At 47.8% G+C, this 18001-nt stretch overlaps 1 protein-coding gene across 6 annotated transcripts in view; it reads right to left on the minus strand.

The window, feature by feature from the left end:
• HCK (HCK proto-oncogene, Src family tyrosine kinase) overlaps positions 1–14597 on the minus strand; it is a 39419-nt gene extending 24822 nt beyond the window's left edge. For 4 of the 6 annotated variants that reach the window (XR_004345762.1, XM_032605089.1, XM_032605088.1 and 1 more), the window contains exons 1-2: positions 14359–14597; positions 6476–6591 (exon numbers count right to left, since the gene is read on the minus strand). Coding sequence is in view for 3 of the 6 variants with exons in the window: in XM_032605089.1 (XP_032460980.1) it covers positions 6476–6567 (92 nt within the window). In the remaining 3 variants the exon portion in view is untranslated. The remainder of the gene's footprint in view (positions 1–6475; positions 6592–14358) is intronic. The other 2 variants (XM_032605092.1, XM_032605090.1) reach the window with 1 other exon arrangement.
• Between the last annotated feature and the right edge of the window lie 3404 nt (positions 14598–18001).

Here is an 18001-nt window from a genome sequence, read left to right on the forward strand (position 1 = left end):
CGTTTACTGAGCACTCTTCTAAACCGTGATTAAGACAAGCAAGTTCATGCCCTTACGGAGCTCGCTCTGGAGGTGGACGGGAGACACAGACGATAAACAGGTAACAAATAAATAACAAGACAAATTCAGTTAGTGAAAAGCGTGAGGATGATAAAAGAGGATGTGATCAGGAGCAACTATGCGGGGCCTCTTTACACAGGGCAGTTGGGGAAGACCTCTCTCAGGAGGTGATATTGGACCTGGGGCCTGACTGACACAAAGGAGCCAGTTACGTAACACTCTGAGGGAACAGTGTTCCAGGCAGGGGGAACAGCAAGTGCAAAGGAATGTGATTGAAGAGAATCAGGCACTGAAAGGAGGCCAGTGTGACTGGAGATCACAGGCAGCAGAGAGAGGATAGCATGTGACAAGGATGCCCCATGCTGTGAGGACTTTGGATTTGATTCTAAGGGTGATGGGAAACCATGGAAAGTTTCAAGCAGAAGGATGACGGGGTTCAGTGTGTACTTTAAATAATCCCACTGGCTGCTCGGTGGAGTATGGACTTTAGTGAGCAGGGCAGGGAGCCCTGTCCACTGCAGGAGTCCAGGCTTGAGATGATGGTGGCCTGGCCCGGGGTGGTGGCTATTGAGGAGGGGGTAAGAAGTGGACAGATTCGGGGGACATTTTGGAGGTAGAGCTGACAGACTTTGCTGGTGGATTAATCAAATTTAAAGACACTTAAAGAAAACACTTTTACCTGATCAGAGTCAAAACTTAATTGTTAAAGTGGCAGAAACTTTTTCTTTCTTTTCTCAAAATGTGCACATGTATTTGCTGAGAAGATAGGCTGTGAGCAGCCACATAAGGAAGTAACTGTCTTCCTCATCTCTACACAATCACAATTTTCTTCTAAAGCAGTTAGAACTCAGTTATACTTATCTTGTTAAAATAAACATGTGTTCGTGGCTTAAGAAATAACCCCAAATTCCTAGGTTAACGAGAGTTTTTTTTTTTTTTTTTAAGATTCTTTTTATTTACAAGGATGTTTTCTGTCTGTCCTGGTGGGAACTGGGAACAGTTTACCACATCAAGACTTGAGCGGTTTTTGCTTCATTCGCCTTTTGCGAATAAAGTAAGGAACTAATCCAGACTCCTGGAGTGCTAGATCATTATTTTGAAAAATTATTGCAATGAATCAGTGCTTTATAATGTACTTGTATGCATTGAAAACAAAAACCAATACCTCTCTGACTTGTGATAAATATGGTTTACAATTGTGGGAAATAAAACAGCATATTGTGTGGTTTTGTATGACATAAAATTATATTACGTTCCATATATTTTGATTAACTTAAGGGTGTTCTGGGAAGAGCATAGCTGTGTGAGGTACAGCCGCTCCCTCCACCTCTCTGAGTACCTATTTGGTATGCCTTACATCATCAAGTTACATATTCAGCATGGCCACAGGGTCTTGAGGGATGGGTCTCCCCAGGCATGAACATGCATGATCCATGGATGGTGGGGTTCTACCTCCCGGGGTGGCTGCAATCACAGATGAGTTGAGAAGTGTAAAGGTGTCTGCCACACAATAAGCGTGACAGAAGTGTTAACCATAACCATTTCCGTTCCCTAGCAGATGTGGCACTGCCCTGGAGCATAAAGCAAGCACTGTTTGCAAGTCCTTTGGCCTACAAGTGTAGAGATACCACAATACTCTAGAAGTTAACTTTTTAAAATAGGGAATTCCCGTTAGTTCAATTTTTGCACAATAAAGTTTTTTTTTTTTTAAAGTGATGAACTGGCAGGAGTCAAATTTGCATAAAATGTGATTTCCCCCTAAGCCAAGAGAACCATTCTACTGCCTGGTCTGGAGTGGCCTCAGAAATGCTTATTTTCATGACCACTAGACCTAGCAATGTAACGTGAGCCACGTATATAATTAAAAATTTTCTACAGCCACATTTTTTCAAGGTAAAAAGAAACAAGGGAATTAATTTTAAGATGTATTTATTTTTCCCAATATGTCAAAATTATTAACATGTAATCAATATAAAATTATCACTGAGATACTTTATATATATATATTTTTTCAAGCAGACTCTTCACAGCCCAGGGTGTGTTTTACACGTACAGCACATCTCAGCTAGGACTCGCCGTGTTTCACGTGCTCAAGACCTGTCTGTGGCTCAAGCTACTTTACTCAGCAGTGCAGATACAGAAAGTTCCCATCTCTGCAGCACAGCAGAGGCTGGTCTTGTTCACGTCTGTGTCCCTCAGCGCTTAGCTCAGTGGCTCCCTGGCACACGGTAGGAGCATAATGCACTGTTAGTGAGTAAATACATGCCCAGAGCCCACACTTTATGTGGTCAGGCCAAAGTAAAAGCATCAGGACCTGGTTCCTGCTCCAGTTGGGATGGGAAGACTGGACATACAGAACTGCCTTCCCAAGAAGCTGTTAGGGATTGGCAAGGACAGTCAGAGCCACGCAAAGACTGCTAAAATACTTACTGAGTGAGAAAAGCAAACTGCAAAACATATACAATATCAAGCCATTTTGTAAAACGAATATATATCTGGGTTCTGCCACTAACGTGTGTATGTTAGTTTGTTCATAGGAAAAACAACCTGTTTATAATAATTGAGCAGCAGGATAATGAGTTGGGTTTTGAAGAATGGGAAGGATTTCAATAAAGATTGGGGGAAACTCAAGAATGTTCCAAAGAAGCACTGACTTTCAAAAAGGATTTGAGGGCTTCCCTGGTGGCGCAGTGGTTGGGAGTCCGCCTGCCAATGCAGGGGACACGGGTTCAAGCCCTGGTCCGGGAAGATCCCACATGCCGCGGAGCAACGAAGCCCGTGCGCCACAACTACTGAAGCCTGCGTGCCTACAGCCCACGAGCCGCAGCTGGAGAAAGCCCGCACGCAGCAACGGGAATGCAATGCAGCCAAAAATAAATAAATAAAATAAATAATAAATTTAAAAAAAAAAAAAAAAAAAGGATTTGAGGGAGCTTATAATATTAAACCATATACAGAGCACTTCAAGACTCAAAAAGGGTTATGCTACACCATTTAGAAAGGAAAGATTATTGAACCAGAAGCCTAGGGTGCTACTGCTACTGCCATTGAGTACTAGATTTATCTCTGAGTTTCCTAGCAGCCAAGATAAAAATGGCAATTTGGGGCTTCCCTGGTGGCGCAGTGGTTGAGCGTCCGCCTGCCGATGCAGGGGACGCGGGTTCGTGCCCCGGTCTGGGAGGATCCCGCATGCCGCGGAGCGGCTGGGCCCGTGAGCCATGGCCGCTGAGCCTGTGCGTCCGGAGCCTGTGCTCCGCAACGGGAGAGGCCACAGCAGTGAGAGGCCCACGTACCGCAAAAAAAAAAAAAACAAAAAAACAAAAAAAAAAGGCAATTTGTACATTGTTAACATAAAATCCCAGGAAGCATGGCGATTTACTGAGAGAAACAAATATTTTTTGAGCACTAAATTCAAAAGAGAATTTATTATGTGGATCATCCTATAAAGGTCACTGGAGAACACAATGAACAGTGACTGGCAGCAAAGTCTGCTGTATGTTGACAAGCAGTCCCCAAATACATGGTGCTGATGTTTGGGTGGGTTTGGAAACCATGGGATGGGGGTGGGGAGAAGGCGAGGGAAGAGGTTTATATATCCCAGGGCTTCTCTGCAGAGTGGGGGCTGCACAGTTGCTTGAACTAAGTTAGAAATGTAAGAGTGCCTGGCTACTCTGAGTGTGACCAGCATGAAGACCAGCAGCATCTTCCTACGGGAGGCGTTAGAAATGCAATCTCAGGCCCCACCTCCCAAATCGGAATGTGTGTTTTAACAAGACTCAGGTGATTCACGTGATCATTCTAATTGAGAACCGGGCAGAGTGAACATTTTTTGCTCCTGCTTCCTCAGCACCCATCCCTTTTCTGATAACAGTGCCTGGATATTCCTCGGGCACCCAGCTTCTCCCACTCAATGGGGTTTCAGGGGGCTGCCCCACCCTTGCCTTCAGGGATTGACAACTTGATACAGGCCCAGCCCATTAGAGAATTCCATGTCCCCCGGCAACCAATGGTGCTTGGTTCAGTTATAGGTATGTATGTGATCCTAGACGAGGCAGAGTCTGCCCTGGGGTTTTGCTGGAAAAATTAGGGAAAAGGCACTCTCTTTCCATAAGCATTGATGTGGATGTGAATGTAGATGTAGGTATAGATGTGGATGTCGATGTAGATATGGATGTGGATGTCGATGTAGATATGGATGTGGATGTCGATGTAGATATGAATGTGGATGTGGATGTAGGTATAGATGTAGATATAGATATGAATGTGGATGTGGATGTAGGTATAGATGTAGATGTAGATATGAATGTGGATGTGGATGTAGGTATAGATGTGGACGTTGATGTAGATATGAATGTGGATGTGGATGTAGGTATAGATGTGGACGTCGATGTAGATATGAATGTGGATGTGGATGTAGGTGTAGATGTAGATGTAGATATGAATGTGGATGTGGATGTAGGTATAGATGTGGGTGTAGATGTAGATGTGGATGTGAATGTGGATGTAGGTATAGATGGAGATGTAGGTATAGATGGAGATGTGGATGTGGATGTAGATGTAGGTATAGATGTGGGTGTAGCTATAGATGTAGATGTAGATGTGGATGCAGGTATAGATGTGTGTATAGATGTAGATAGGGGATGTAGAAAACTGGAGCTCTTGGGAGCCGTTCTGACATCATGAAGGGAGGGACTGCCTTTGAGTGAAGCCATCACAAAGGACAGCAGAGCTGAACAATGGAGACAACGTGATTCCTGAAGACACGTTTGAACACCTGGATCCAGCTATGCCTAAAACTTTCCAACCTCAGAATTTTTCTGATTCACGAGCAAGTAAATTCTCAATTTTGCCTAAGCCAGTTTGAGTTGGATTTCTGCCACTTGTACCCAAAGAGTCCTCACTGATTCTTGCATATCCCTGGGCCACACTCTGGATTGAATGAACTAGAGTTTCTGGGGATGTAGGCCTGGAATCTGCATTTCTAACAATTCTTTAGGAGATTCTTATCACACTAAAATTTGAGACCAACCAATGTAGTGGAATGAAGGCCAAACTTGGGGTCTGAATACTTGGGTTTGGATCCCAGTTCTGCCACTGATTGGCTGTGTAACCTTGAGTAAGTCACTTCCCCTCTCTGAGCCTCATTTTCTTCCCTGTATAATAGAAGGCACTTGCTTCTCAAGCTTGTGGGACAGAGATGTGAAAGGCTTTAAAAATTTTCTGAAAACACATGTTTCTTGTCTAATCTGACTCGAAACCAGGCTCTGAGGGCAGAAGTGGCCTGCCTGGCCCCAGACTAACTTAGAACAGCTGATCCCTGACAAAGACACTTGCTCAGGTCACTGCTGAACTCCTGGGACCTGAAACCGGCTCCTCGTCCCCTCAGCTTCTGCAGGTGCTGCATGGAAGGGAAATGAGAAAGTCCAGCTTGCTTGGCCTGGCTGCTTCCCATGGTCACCGTGCTGGCTATGGAGGCCTCAGAGACGCCTCCTGAACTCTCAGAGCCAAGCCCAGGTCCTGCCTGTGCATCCTGTGCATCGGGCGGGAGATGGTTTTCCAGGAGCTTTTAGGCTCAAGCAGAAGCTTGTGAGGGCTGGGGGAGAGGAGCCCTGGAGTTTGGTCCCACCTCTGCCACAGACTCACTGTGTGACCTCAGGCAAGTCCCAGCCTCTCTCTGGGCCTCAGTTTCTCCAAATATGAAGTGAGATGTTGGATGATAAGCTCTCTGAAGGGAACAGCTATAGTTCTTTCCTGAGTAGCATCTACTCCTTCTTTTGACAACAGCTCCCCAGTTTTCTTTGGGAACCACCCTTCCCCCATTCTCAACCCATGGATTGTGGTAAAGCTGACTTCAACCTCTGGCTGTAGGGGTGGGTCTGTGACCAAGTCTGGCCAATCAGTAATAGAAGTAGAGATGGGCATGTGACTCAATCCTGGCCCGTGAGAATCATCCGTTTGGCTGGAAAAGAGGCTTGCAGTTGCAAAGCAGAGGCAAGAAATGAAGAAATACAGATTCTCCAGCCCTACCTGAAGTTGACGTGCTCGTGGACTTTCCAATAGCCCCCTTCTTCTGTTTGAGCCAGTTTGAGTTAAATTTCTGCTCCCTTAAACCTCAAAGGGTCCTGCCCAGTGCAAAGGAAATTCTTACAAGGGATTGCAATTCATACTCAAGTGTTAATGGCTTACGGGAAAGACTGCCTTGATAGGAAGTTTGATGGAAGAAAGTAAAGAGAGTACTAGACCCATTAGAGTAGGTGAGGGTGTGTGAAGTATGGACCCCATGAAGATGACGGCACTGAAGCCATGCTTAGAAAGGGCTTCCATATATATTTGTGGAATGAATATATTGTGTTCAACCTTCTCTAGGCCTGACCATACTTGGCTGAAGTCAGCAGGACCAGAATTATGAACCCACCTGTCAGATGGGGAAATGGAGGCCCACGGCAGAGAGCATCCCCAGGTGATCAGTGGCAAGTAGAACAAGAACTCAGCTCTCCTGCCTCTCATACTTCACTGGGTCAGCCTCAGAAGCTGCAGTGGGGAAAGGGGAGGGGGGATGAGTTAACACAAACAGGAAGCTTAGGAAGGCAGACCGCCAGAGGCCCAGGGCTCAAGACTGTCCAGTTAGAGGAAACTTCCCTTCTCTGAATAGCTCAGCCATGGGGGTGGGGGAGAAAGCATTTCACTATGAGGGACCAAGTCCCTGAAGAGTTTTCAGGAGTGCAGAGCCCTACAGCTCCCTCTTCTCGAGTTCCCTGACTGTCTTCTGAATGAACCAGCCAAACCTTCAAGTGATTGTTATCCATAATGGACATTTAGGGGTCACCCCTGTCTCCCCATCTCTTCCCTTTTCTGACCCTCAGCTTCTTTCTGATCAAGAGCTCAAAACTTTGACTTTGCAAACAGGAAGGGACTGGAGAGACCTTTGTTTTACAGATGGGAGCAGCAGCCCCAGAGAGGGCGGGTGTCATGCCCTGGTTTACACAAAAGCAAGTGACAGAGCAACACACTGAAGAGGAACTCGGGCCTTTGGTCATTTGCCTCACTTGGCCAGAGGGTTGGCTCTGAGATGCATGTGTTCCAACCACTTGTTCCAAACGTGTAGTAAGTTTTTAGCATGTTCAATGTTACCTCTGGGTCACCTGGTCAACTCCAGAACTCAAGGGCACTTGCGAACCTCCTTAGAATAATAATGTTATCTTCTTTAAGGTAGGCAGGGGGCAGGGAAGTTTGGAAAACATAGGATGGGATTTGAAGCCAGAAAGAGCTGGGCTTGAATCCCCATTCTGCCTCTTACAGAAGTGAGCCTTTTAAAAATATAATTCAAGTCATGTCGCTCCTCTGCTCAGAACCTCCTGGGGCTGCCGTCTCACTTGGAGTAAAAGCCCAACTCCCCTCTATGGCTGGCAAGGCTCCATGACCTGGAATCCCCTCAACCTCACAGTCCTGTCTCCTCCAGCCCTCCCTTGATTTTTCCATTTCAGCCACACTAGCTTCTTGCTACTCTTCAACTCACCAACCATGTGTCCACCTCAGGACCATTGCACATGCTGCTTTCTGGAATGTTCGTCACCCAGAAAGCCTCTTTCTCTTCATGCAGATCTCTTTGCAGATCTCACTTTCTCAGAGGGGTCTTCCCTCATCACCCTGGCTAAGATAGGAACTCCGCCCCCAACTCCCATCACTTTCTGGCCCCTTCCCAGCTCTATTCTTCATGGCTTTAACCACCACCTAACGTGGCAATTCTACTGAGAGCAGAATTGACAAATGGCCCCAGCTGCTGTGCTTTGAAGACCATCACTGTTGCCATGGGCTGCTCCCAGCCAGGGACTGAGTGTGGCGGGGATACTGAGGCAGGCCCGTGCCAGGGGGACCTCTGATAGGAGACTTTGGCTAAGGGCTCTTTGACAGCCTTGCCAACCTTCCTTAGAACTGCCCTGCAGTCTAAGACACTTCCACCTTCCCTTCCTTGCTTGTTCTCTTCCTTCCTCCCTCCTTCCTTCATTTGGAGTCAGACGTGCCTGCTATCTGATGGCTCTCCTAGCCTCTCCTAGCTTCCCCCACAGGCATTCCCTCTAATCAATTTCTTGCACATTTAATCTCTCTGAGAGTCTGCTTCTCAAAGGACCTGAACTAACACACCTATTGTTACCTGTGGATGTATCATCTGTCCTCCCATAGAAAGTAAGATACATGAGGGTAATGATTGTTTGGTACATGGCTATATACTAGTGTGCAAAACTAGGACACAGTAGGTGCTCAATAAATTCTTGACTAATTGAACAAAGTGCCCTTTAGCTACCAGGGTGCCCTAGATTTCCCCATTTAAACAATAGTTACAAATGTGTGTTTAAACTGAGAAGGACTCCTCCATGTTTGTTTATCTCTGCTTGGAGAGGAACAAAGTCTTTCCTCGATTGAAGCTGAGTGGAGGTGGCCCCCTTCAGAAAGGACATGGTGGCCAGTTCACCCCAGGGACAACTTTTCACTTCAACCTCCCAACGTGCTCCGAGGTCAGCTGCCCCCAAATCTGTCCTCAGTAAATGGAAACTTCAAAGCCAAAAAAACACATTCTCTGACCCTTTTACACTTATTCTTTTATAGTTGACAGAGCCTATTCTTTTCTGTTTTGGTGGGTATGTGTTTTTGTTTTTAAAATTACCTTGCATCACCTAGTAAAACAATACACCGTCCTTGTTAAAAATGAAAACAAGGACTTCCCTGGTGGTTCAGTGGTTAAGACTTCACACCTTCACTGCAGGAGACCCGGGTTTGATCCCTGGTCAGGGAACTGAGATCCTGCATGCCTTCGCGGGGTGGCCAAAAAATTTTTAAAAAGAAAAATCGAAAACAATACAGCAAAATCGAAGTCACCTTTGGAGTAAGGCTTGTAATGTACCCTTTACAGGCTCTCCACGGCCACCCCTCCCCCCTCCAGGTAGCCTCTGCATGTGCGTTTGCATACATGTACTATATCAGAGAAGATGCTGTCGGCGCTCTGCCCCATAGCTCAGCGCTTCACCATTTCCGAACACTCGCTGGACGTCCAACTGCTAGCACTTGCATCTCTTTGCCTAAGAGATTTCTCTGTGGCCCTTGGTGCCTGCTCTGCCCTTGAGCTTGGCAAGTGGAAGTGCTAGAGAATCACCATCCCTCAGGAGCAGCCCTCGACCAGTGGCTGACAGGAGCAGGCAGATAAATACCCCCGTTCCTTTGTTTCTCAAGCCCGGTCACCCAGTTCCTTTGCTTCTCAAGCTCCCAGTGGAAATGAGCTCCAGGTGCCCACAGCGGCACTGGCTTGATAACACACCTTGACTGGCTTCCTTCTCTCCTTGTTTTGCTTCCCCACTCTCCTACCAGGGTTTTCTGGGATCTGCTCCCAAATAAGCTAAATAGTAAATGCATTTGAAATCTTTTCTATGGTCTGCTTCTGGGGCAACTCAATCTGAGACATATATACCTATAGAAAATATGGAGTATCATTTTTTGTGCGTGTTAACATCAAAGGAATACTGTTCTGCACACATCATGAGGCAGTATTCTTATTCCCACTTTTTAGATGAGGAAATTGAGACTCAGAGAGTGAAGGAGTTTGCCTGAGGCATCACGACTTGTATGAGGCAATGTCAGCACTCAAACTCAGGTCTCCTGTGCTCTGTCTACTGTGCTTATTGCTCTGGCGGGCAACCTATTCTCTTGGTTGCACCTAAGTCTCCTGGACCAAAGGATTTCATGGTGATGGTGGGAGCTCTGGCAGGTGTCATAGGGCAGGATTAGGAATGCAAGCCCCAGTGCAGTGCCATCCAGAGGGTGCAGCATGTGTGGCCACAGCCACTGCCAAGAACAGGGCACGTTTTACATTCAAGCAAGGGTTTCTTCTGTATCATTACCCATGCCTCTGAAAGTACACTAAAACTCCCAGTCATGGGGTGGAGGAAACCGGAGAAATGGGATGGGGATCAAAATGCTGTGAGGGGGGACTTCCCTGGCGGTCCAGTGGTTAAGACTTTGCCTTCCAATGCAGGGGATGCGGGTTCGATCCCTGGTTGGGGAGCTAAGATCCCACGTGCCTTGTGGCAAAAAAACGGAAACATGAAAACAGAAGCAAAGATTCTAACAAATTCAATGAAGACTTAAACAAAAATGTGCTGTGAGGGTTTGCTTAGAAAGACAGAGGCTAAGAGAGATTGTACTACTAACTTTGTGTGTAACTTTGGGAAAGTTACTTACCCTTTCTGGGCCTGACATTTCTTTTCTATTTAAAGGGAGACCTTGTCATGATTGGAGGGCTGGGCTTGAAAACTCAAGTGGCTATAGGGGCCCACAGGGCCATCCACATGAGGAAGGTGGTCCGGGCAAGGGTGCTGCAAACCGGACAGCTCAGGGGCAGTCTACAGGGCAGCCCCATTCAGCATCACCAATGCTACCATGAGTCAATAGCAGAGGAGTACAGGAGATTGGTCTAGAACCTTGGGGTTCTAGTCCCAGGACTGTCAGCTCCTCCAGTTTTTCAAGAGAAGACAGAAATCCAGATTTATGTGATCTCTCTTGACTTTAAATGTTAGCAACTAATTTAAAAAGAATCACTTTGTGGGGTCAATTGAAATACACCTACTTGCTGAAATACCTCCTAGGCAAGGGAGGGAGGGACTGTTCAACGTCCCTCAATTCCGTATTTTTGAGACGCCCTACTATGTGCCAGGTGCCAGGTGTTAGAGATACAGTAGTTTAGGAGACAGACATGTCTGTGCCCTCATGGGACTTAACTTCTAAAATAGTTTAAAGTCCAAGCCCTGACCAGTCCTCTGAATGCAGACAACTTTCTCCTCACCCTTTGGGGTAAGGGGTCCCACAGAGCATGGGGTGAGATTAAGATTCATGCTTCCCACGCCCATTAGGATGGCTCTAATAATAATTTTTTTTTTTTTTTTTTTGCGGTACTCGGGCCTCTCACTGTTGTCGCCTCTCCCGTTGCGGAGCAACAGGCTCCGGACGCGCAGGCTCAGCGGCCATGGCTCACGGGCCCAGCCGCTCCGCGGCATGTGGGATCTTCCCGGATTGGGGCACGAACCCGTGTCCCCTGCATCGGCAGGCGGACTCCCAACCACTGCTCCACCAGGGGAGCCCTCTAATAATAATTTTTTAAAAAGGAAAATAGCAAGTGTTGGCCACAATGTGGAGAAATTGGAACTCTTGTACATTGCTGATGGGAATATAAAGTAGTGGAATACAGTCTGGTGATTCCTCAAAAGTTAAACATGGAATTACCATATGACCCAGAAATTCAACTCCTAAGTATATACCCAAGGCAATTGAAAACAGGTGCTCAAATATATGTACATGCATGCTCATAGCAGCACCATTCCCAATAGTCAAAACGTGGAAACAACCTGGATTCCCATCTACAGATGAATGGATAAACAAATTGTAACATATACATACAATGAAATACTATTCAGCCATAAAAGGAATTAAATGTGTCAGTATTTAACTGGATGAACCTTGAAAACGTTACGTTAAGTGAAAGAAGCCAGTCACAAAAGGTGTGGCTTTGTGTGATTCCGTTTACATGACATACCCAGAATAAATTAATCCAGCGATACAAAAAAGCAGGTTGGTGGCTGCCAAGGGCTGAGAGGAAGGAGGAACAGAGTAACTGCTTAACGTATGGCGTTTCCTTCTGGGATGACGAAAATGTTTTGGAACTACACAGAGGTGCTGATTGCACAACACTGTGAAGGTGCTAAATGCCACTGCATTGTTCACTTTAAAATGGTTCATTTTATAATGTTCTGTGAAGTTCATCTAAAAATAGCTTTAAAAATTACAAACTACACAAAAGTGCTTTGTTAGGATGGTTAAACAAATTATGGTGCCTCCAAACAGTGGAATGTTATTCAGCCATTCAGAATTCGAGGATGTCTCAATGACATGGAAAAATGCTTACAATGTAATACTGAGTAAACGAGTGGGATAAAAATTGCATTTGCAGCGTTTTACTAATTACGTTAAATAAAATGTGCACAAAAAAGACGATAAAAATAAGCCAAAATGTTTGTTATCCAAAATTTTTTTAAAAAGATTCATGCTTCCAGGAATTCCCTGATGGTCCAGTGGACCGTCCCTGACTCCCCGAATTCCCTGACTCAGTGCTTTCACTGCTGTGGCCGAGGTTCAATCCCTGGTCGGAGAACTGAGATACCACAAGCTGCGAAGTGCGGTCAAAAAAACAAACAAAAAACAAACAACAACAAAAGATTCATGCTTCCACTGCTTCAGCATCTACTAAGTGTCAGTCATAGTGAACGAGACAAATGAAGATTTTTGCCCTCCTGCAGCAGAGAACAGGCGACAGTGGCCCTGGGTCTAGAAAGAGCTGGAAGGTCAGCAGAGCCAGATTCTTTCTTCTCTCTTCTCTGCCCCAGACTCCCTGGGTGACCTTTTCACGCCTCAGTCCTCCTCATACGCAAAAGCTGCCCCTCGGGAGAGCCATCCAGCCTCTTGGTGTTTTCCCCTAGAAACACCTGTACATGCGCCCAAGACCACACATCCAGGCTGGCCCCAGCAGCATTGCGTGTTGTCGTGAACCCATGGAATAACCTGTATGTTCATCACCAGGGGAATGAGAAGTAAGGTAGGATGGTCCCCTGCTGGGATCCTCCACTTAGAAGGAATAAACTAGAGCTCTGTTTCTTATCCTGGCTAGACCCTGACAACTTAATGATAAGAAGGCAAGGGAAAATGAAACTGCGGAAGAATCGCACAGTTTAGATAGCATATACGTAGATCCTTAAAAGACGAAAAACAATTTTATGTATTGTTTATGTACCCACATACATGTAATACATTTTTTAAAGGCACAGACAGGAAGCACGGTAATTCATGACAGAGGTTGCCTCTGGGGAGGAAGAGAAACAGAACTGAGAGGGATACAAGGTGGGGAGGCTTCAATTTTAACTGCTACTTTTAGTAATTTTATGTTTTAAAAAACTGAAGCAAACAGGACAAAATGTGAACATTTGTTAATTCTGGGTGGTGGGTTCCTGGGATATTTAGTATATTATTCTCTTCATTTTTCTGTATTTTAACCTCACCCCCCTCAAAAAAAAGGATAGTGAAAATAAAGCAGTGAAGAGAAGCAGTATCTATTGAGGGCTTTCTCTGTGATGGCCAAAGTGGTCCTCAAAGTGTGTCCCCGGGACAGGCAGCATCAGTATCACCTGGGAATGCAAATTCTTGGGGTCCGGTGCCAGATTTACGGAGTCATGAACTCTGGGGTCAAGACCCAGAAATCTGTGTTTTAACAAGCCTTCTAGATGATTCTGTTGTTCCGCTAAAATATGAGAACCACCGGGCTAGGCTGTAATAGCTATGACAATAGTTAACCCGTATTAAGCAATTAGACCTGTCAGTTCTCTAAGAGCGTTCCTTCAGCAACTCAATCTAATCTTCAAAACAACCCTATGAAGGAGCCATATTTTAATTATCCACATTCTACAGTTGTGGAAATGGAGGCACAGAAAGGCTAAATCCGCTGCCCAAGGTCCAACAGGCAGGTTGCTCCCAGAAACCCTTTACCCAACCACTACACTAAACTGTCACTTACATGACCTCTAACATATTCTAGCTCACTGCAGCCTTGGAAGAAAGACTTAGTAGCCCTCTTTGGCAGATGAGGAAATTGGAATTTAGGGAGGGAGAGTGACTTGTCCAAGGTCTCACAAGGAAGAAAGTCAGGGGCCACACATCCTGTTGTCTGTCCAGGAGGTTTTGGGGTTTGACCTAGACCCCCTGGGGATCAGGGCCTAGCTGGGAGGAGGAGGGAGCTCAGCGAGCTGACCCAGCTGCAACCCTGCCTGGGCTCGCACCGTCACGCCTACGGCCAGATGTCCCCTTCCCCACTATGGCTGCCAACCCGCCGTGACCGTGACGGTCACCCACCCCCACCAGGAACCGTAAGGGCCTTCCCCTCCCGGGCTCCGTGAAGCCTTTTTTTTTTTTTTTTTTTTCCTTTTGCAAAAGGGGAACCTGGACTGCCCAGAGAAGTGGCGGCTCAGGCACAAAGTCACCCTACAGCTTTCTCAGGCTCGCCGCCAGGCAATTCCGCTGTTCATCTGGGCACCCTCCCCCGCGGGTCGGCCGCCGCATCCCACCTCCTGTCCGCCGCTCCCACGAAGGTCCCTTTCCCGGGCAACCCAACCTACGCGGCTCACCACCCCGGGTTCCCTCCGCAGCCCGAAGACCCTCAGGCCGAGGGTCACGGGCCGCTGTCCCCGAACCCGTGTGCGCTGCACTCACCTGGGCGCCCGCTCCTCGTCCCGTGGGCAGCCCGGATCCTCGCAGCTCGAGCGCCCCCCCAGCTCGGCAGCCCCCGGCGTCCCGGGCGCTCGTGCCCTAGGGAAAATGGACTGACTTTCGAGAAGAGGCTGGGGCTGCGCTCCGAGGGGCTTCGGGGCCGCGCGTCTTATGGGGCCCCACTCGTGTTGGACTGTCCGTGTCCCTCCCACTTGCTTCTAGTTCCCGGCGGTGCGCCCGGGTTGGAACCAGGGACGCGGTGTCGCCCACAGGCCATCTGGGCTCCTTAGCCGCGCCCGGAGTGATGCTAACCCCGCCCTCAAGTGTCTTAAACCCGCCCCCGAAGATTCTAACCCCACCCCAGGGACTCTAATCTCTGTCCCCACCTCCTAAAATCCTAATCCCGCCGCCTAAGGATTTTTTTAAACACCGCCCATCCAAGGTTTCTAACCCTGCCCCCAAGAATCCTAACCTTGTCCCTGAGGGATAATAACCCCGCCCCCAAGAATTTTAACCGGTCCTTCAAAGGTCCTAACCCCCAAATAACCTAACACCTCCCCCAATGTATTCTAACGTTGCCTCCCATCGCCCTAATCCTGCCCTAAAGGATTCTAAACCCCACCCTTCCGAGAACCCCAACACCTCATCTCCTCCTCCTGAGATCTTAATTCTGCCCCAAAGGATTTTGAATTTCACATCTGAAGGAATTTTAACCTCGCCTACCGGAGATTTCTAATTCTGCCCCCAGGATTTTAATCCTGCCAACGGAAGGATACTAACCCTTTTCATTTTTCTTTTTTTTTTCTCCCGGTACGCGGGCCTCTCACTGCTGTGGCCTCTCCCGTTGCGGAGCACAGGCTCCGGACGCGCAGGCTCAGCAGCCATGGCTCACGGGCCCAGCCGCTCCGCGGCATGTGGGATCTTCCCGGACCGGCTCATGAACCCGTGTCCCCTGCATCGGCAGGCGGACTCTCAACCACTGCGCCACCAGGGAAGCCCCTAACCCTTTTATTGAAAAGATTCTAACCCAGCCCTCAGGATTTATTACCCTAATCCTAGGGATTCTAATCTCTCTCCTGAGCGATCCCAACCTGTTCCCATAGGATTTTAATCCGCCCCCAGGATTCTAATCCGGCCCATCCAAATATTCCATCCCTGCCTTCCAGGGTTTCTGATGGCACCTATCAAAGGATTCTAAACCTTTTCAGGAGGATCCTAATCCCACCCTCATCATTCTCACAGGATTCTAAATCCACTCCTCCTCCCCCAAGCATTCCCCACCCTTCCAATCGCCACCTCCTAGCCCGGGCCCCTCCCCACACCGCGTCCCAAGCCTTCCCGGCCCTTCTGTGGTCTGCGGTTTCCGCTCCGCAGGCCCCTGGCGATTCAAACGCCAAGCAAAGTTCCTTGCCTGCAGGAACCAGACTGCCTTACTCCTTGCAGGCTTCCTGGCAGCTCAGAGGAGTTCGAAAATTGAGGGGGCGGCAAGTGGGGCTGGAGGGCACAGCTGGAGGCCGCAGATGAGTGAGATGTGCCCAGGGCCAGGCAAGGGCAGAGCACATCTCCTCCTGGAAAGAGAGGGACTGTCGCCTTAACTTCTGCTGGACACACCTGCAAAATGTACGGGAATCCTACTGTGTCTCTGTAGTCCCACTGCTACCAGCCAGTTCAGGCCACCATCATCTCTCCATTCATTCATTCATTCAGCAAGATTGTGCTGGGCGCTGGGCTACACAGGGCTGGCTTCTTGGCCTCAGCACTACTGACATCTAGGTCCTGAAGTTCTTTGTTGTGGGGTCTGTTTTGTGCATAGTAGAATGTTGAACAGCATTTCTGGATTTAATCCACTAGATGCCAGTAACAACCCCCTTCCCCATTTGTGACAGCCCAGATGTTTCCAGACATGACCAAACGTCCTGGGGGGGAGGGGGACAGACCATGGATGAGAAAGATAATGACTCTGCTCTTATGTGTTTTGTTTATGTACTTAAATACATGTATGCACTTTTAAAAAGTAGAAAACGGGGGACTTCCCTGGTGGTGCAGTGATTAAGAATCCGCCTGCCAATGCAGGGGACACAGGTTCAATCCCTGGTCTGGGAAGGTCCAACATGCCGCGGATAAGCCCCGGCACCACAACTACTAAAAGCCCGTGCGCCACAGTGAGAAGCCAGCGCACCGCAAACAAGTGTGGCCCCTGCTCACTGCAACTAGAGAAAGCCGGCGCGCAGCAATGAAGACCCAACGCAGCCAAAAAAAAAAAAAAAAGTGGATAATGGGTTTATTTATATATATATATATATATATATATATATTTATTTATTTATTTTATTTTTGGCTGTGTTGGGTCTTCTTTGCTGCGTATGGGCTGTCTCTAGTTGCAGCGAGCAGGGGCTACTTTTCACTGGGTGCACGGGCTTCTCATCTCAGTGGCTTCTCTTGTTGCGGTGCCCAGGCTCTAGGTGCACGGGCTTCAGTAGTTGTGGCTCACCGGCTGGAGAGCGCAGGCTCAGTAGTTGTGGCGCCCGGGCTTAGTTGCTCCGTGGCATGTGGGGTCTTCCCAGACCAGGGATCAAACCATTGCCCCCTGCATTGGCAGGTGGATTCTTAACCACTGTGCCACCAGGGAAGCCCCTAGATAATGTTTTAATTGTGTGTTTAAGTTACTTGGATGGTACTTATACAGTTTTGTCCTTTTTTTCCCACTCCATCACTAGATACTGTTAATATCTAGCCATGTTGCTGAAGGTCATTGTCTACATCCTCCATAGTCTATTTATCCATTCCCCTAGTCATGGACACCCAGATTGCACACAACTTCACGCTACCATAAACAATGCCACTGTGGACATCCTGATATATGTCCCCTTATGAACCCATGTGAGAATTTTATAAAGACTTGCTTTGCCAAGAATGACAGATTCTTGCAGAGTGGCTGCTGCCTGGATTCCTCTCCTGCCATTTCCCCGTATCTTGTCCCTTGGTATCCTCTGCTGGTCTTAATTTGAGTTCCCCAGAAGCAGACCCTAGACATGGATTCAAGTGAAAGTCAGTTATTTAGAAGATGCAGAAAACACTGGTAAGGGAGTGGGTGAATGAGACAGGCAAAGGAAGAAAGCCAATGAAGAGAGCATTATCGGGCTTCCCTGGTGGCGCAGTGGTTGAGAGTCCGCCTGCCGATGCAGGGGGACATGGGTTCGTGCCCCGGTCCGGGAGGATCCCACATGCCGCGGAGCGGCTGGGCTCGCGAGCCATGGCCGCTGAGCCTGCGCGTCCGGAGCCTGTGCTCCGCAACGGGAGAGACCACAACAGTGAGAGGTCCGCGTACCGCAAAAAAAAAAAAAAAGAAAGAAAAAGAGCATTATCAAGCAAGCTCCAATTGTGGGCTCCTGGAGCTCAATCCTGCTGGGAAGCGAACCCACTTCAGAGTTATCCCACCTGAGGCTTGAGGGAGCTGGGGTATTTATACACCAACATCTGCCAGACATTGGATGAGGGCTGCTCCCAGGGGGATATTAATCCTTCAGCATTTCTGGTCTGCCCCATGCATGCTCCAGTCACCAGAGAGAGCCTCTAGGAAGAGAGATGCAGGTTCCCGGGACATTTAGAGGGTCATTGTCAGCATCAGCTACATCTTCTTCCAAAA

This window comes from Phocoena sinus, chromosome 15, assembly GCF_008692025.1.
Source record: "Phocoena sinus isolate mPhoSin1 chromosome 15, mPhoSin1.pri, whole genome shotgun sequence".
Taxonomy (NCBI): Eukaryota; Metazoa; Chordata; class Mammalia; order Artiodactyla; family Phocoenidae; genus Phocoena; species Phocoena sinus.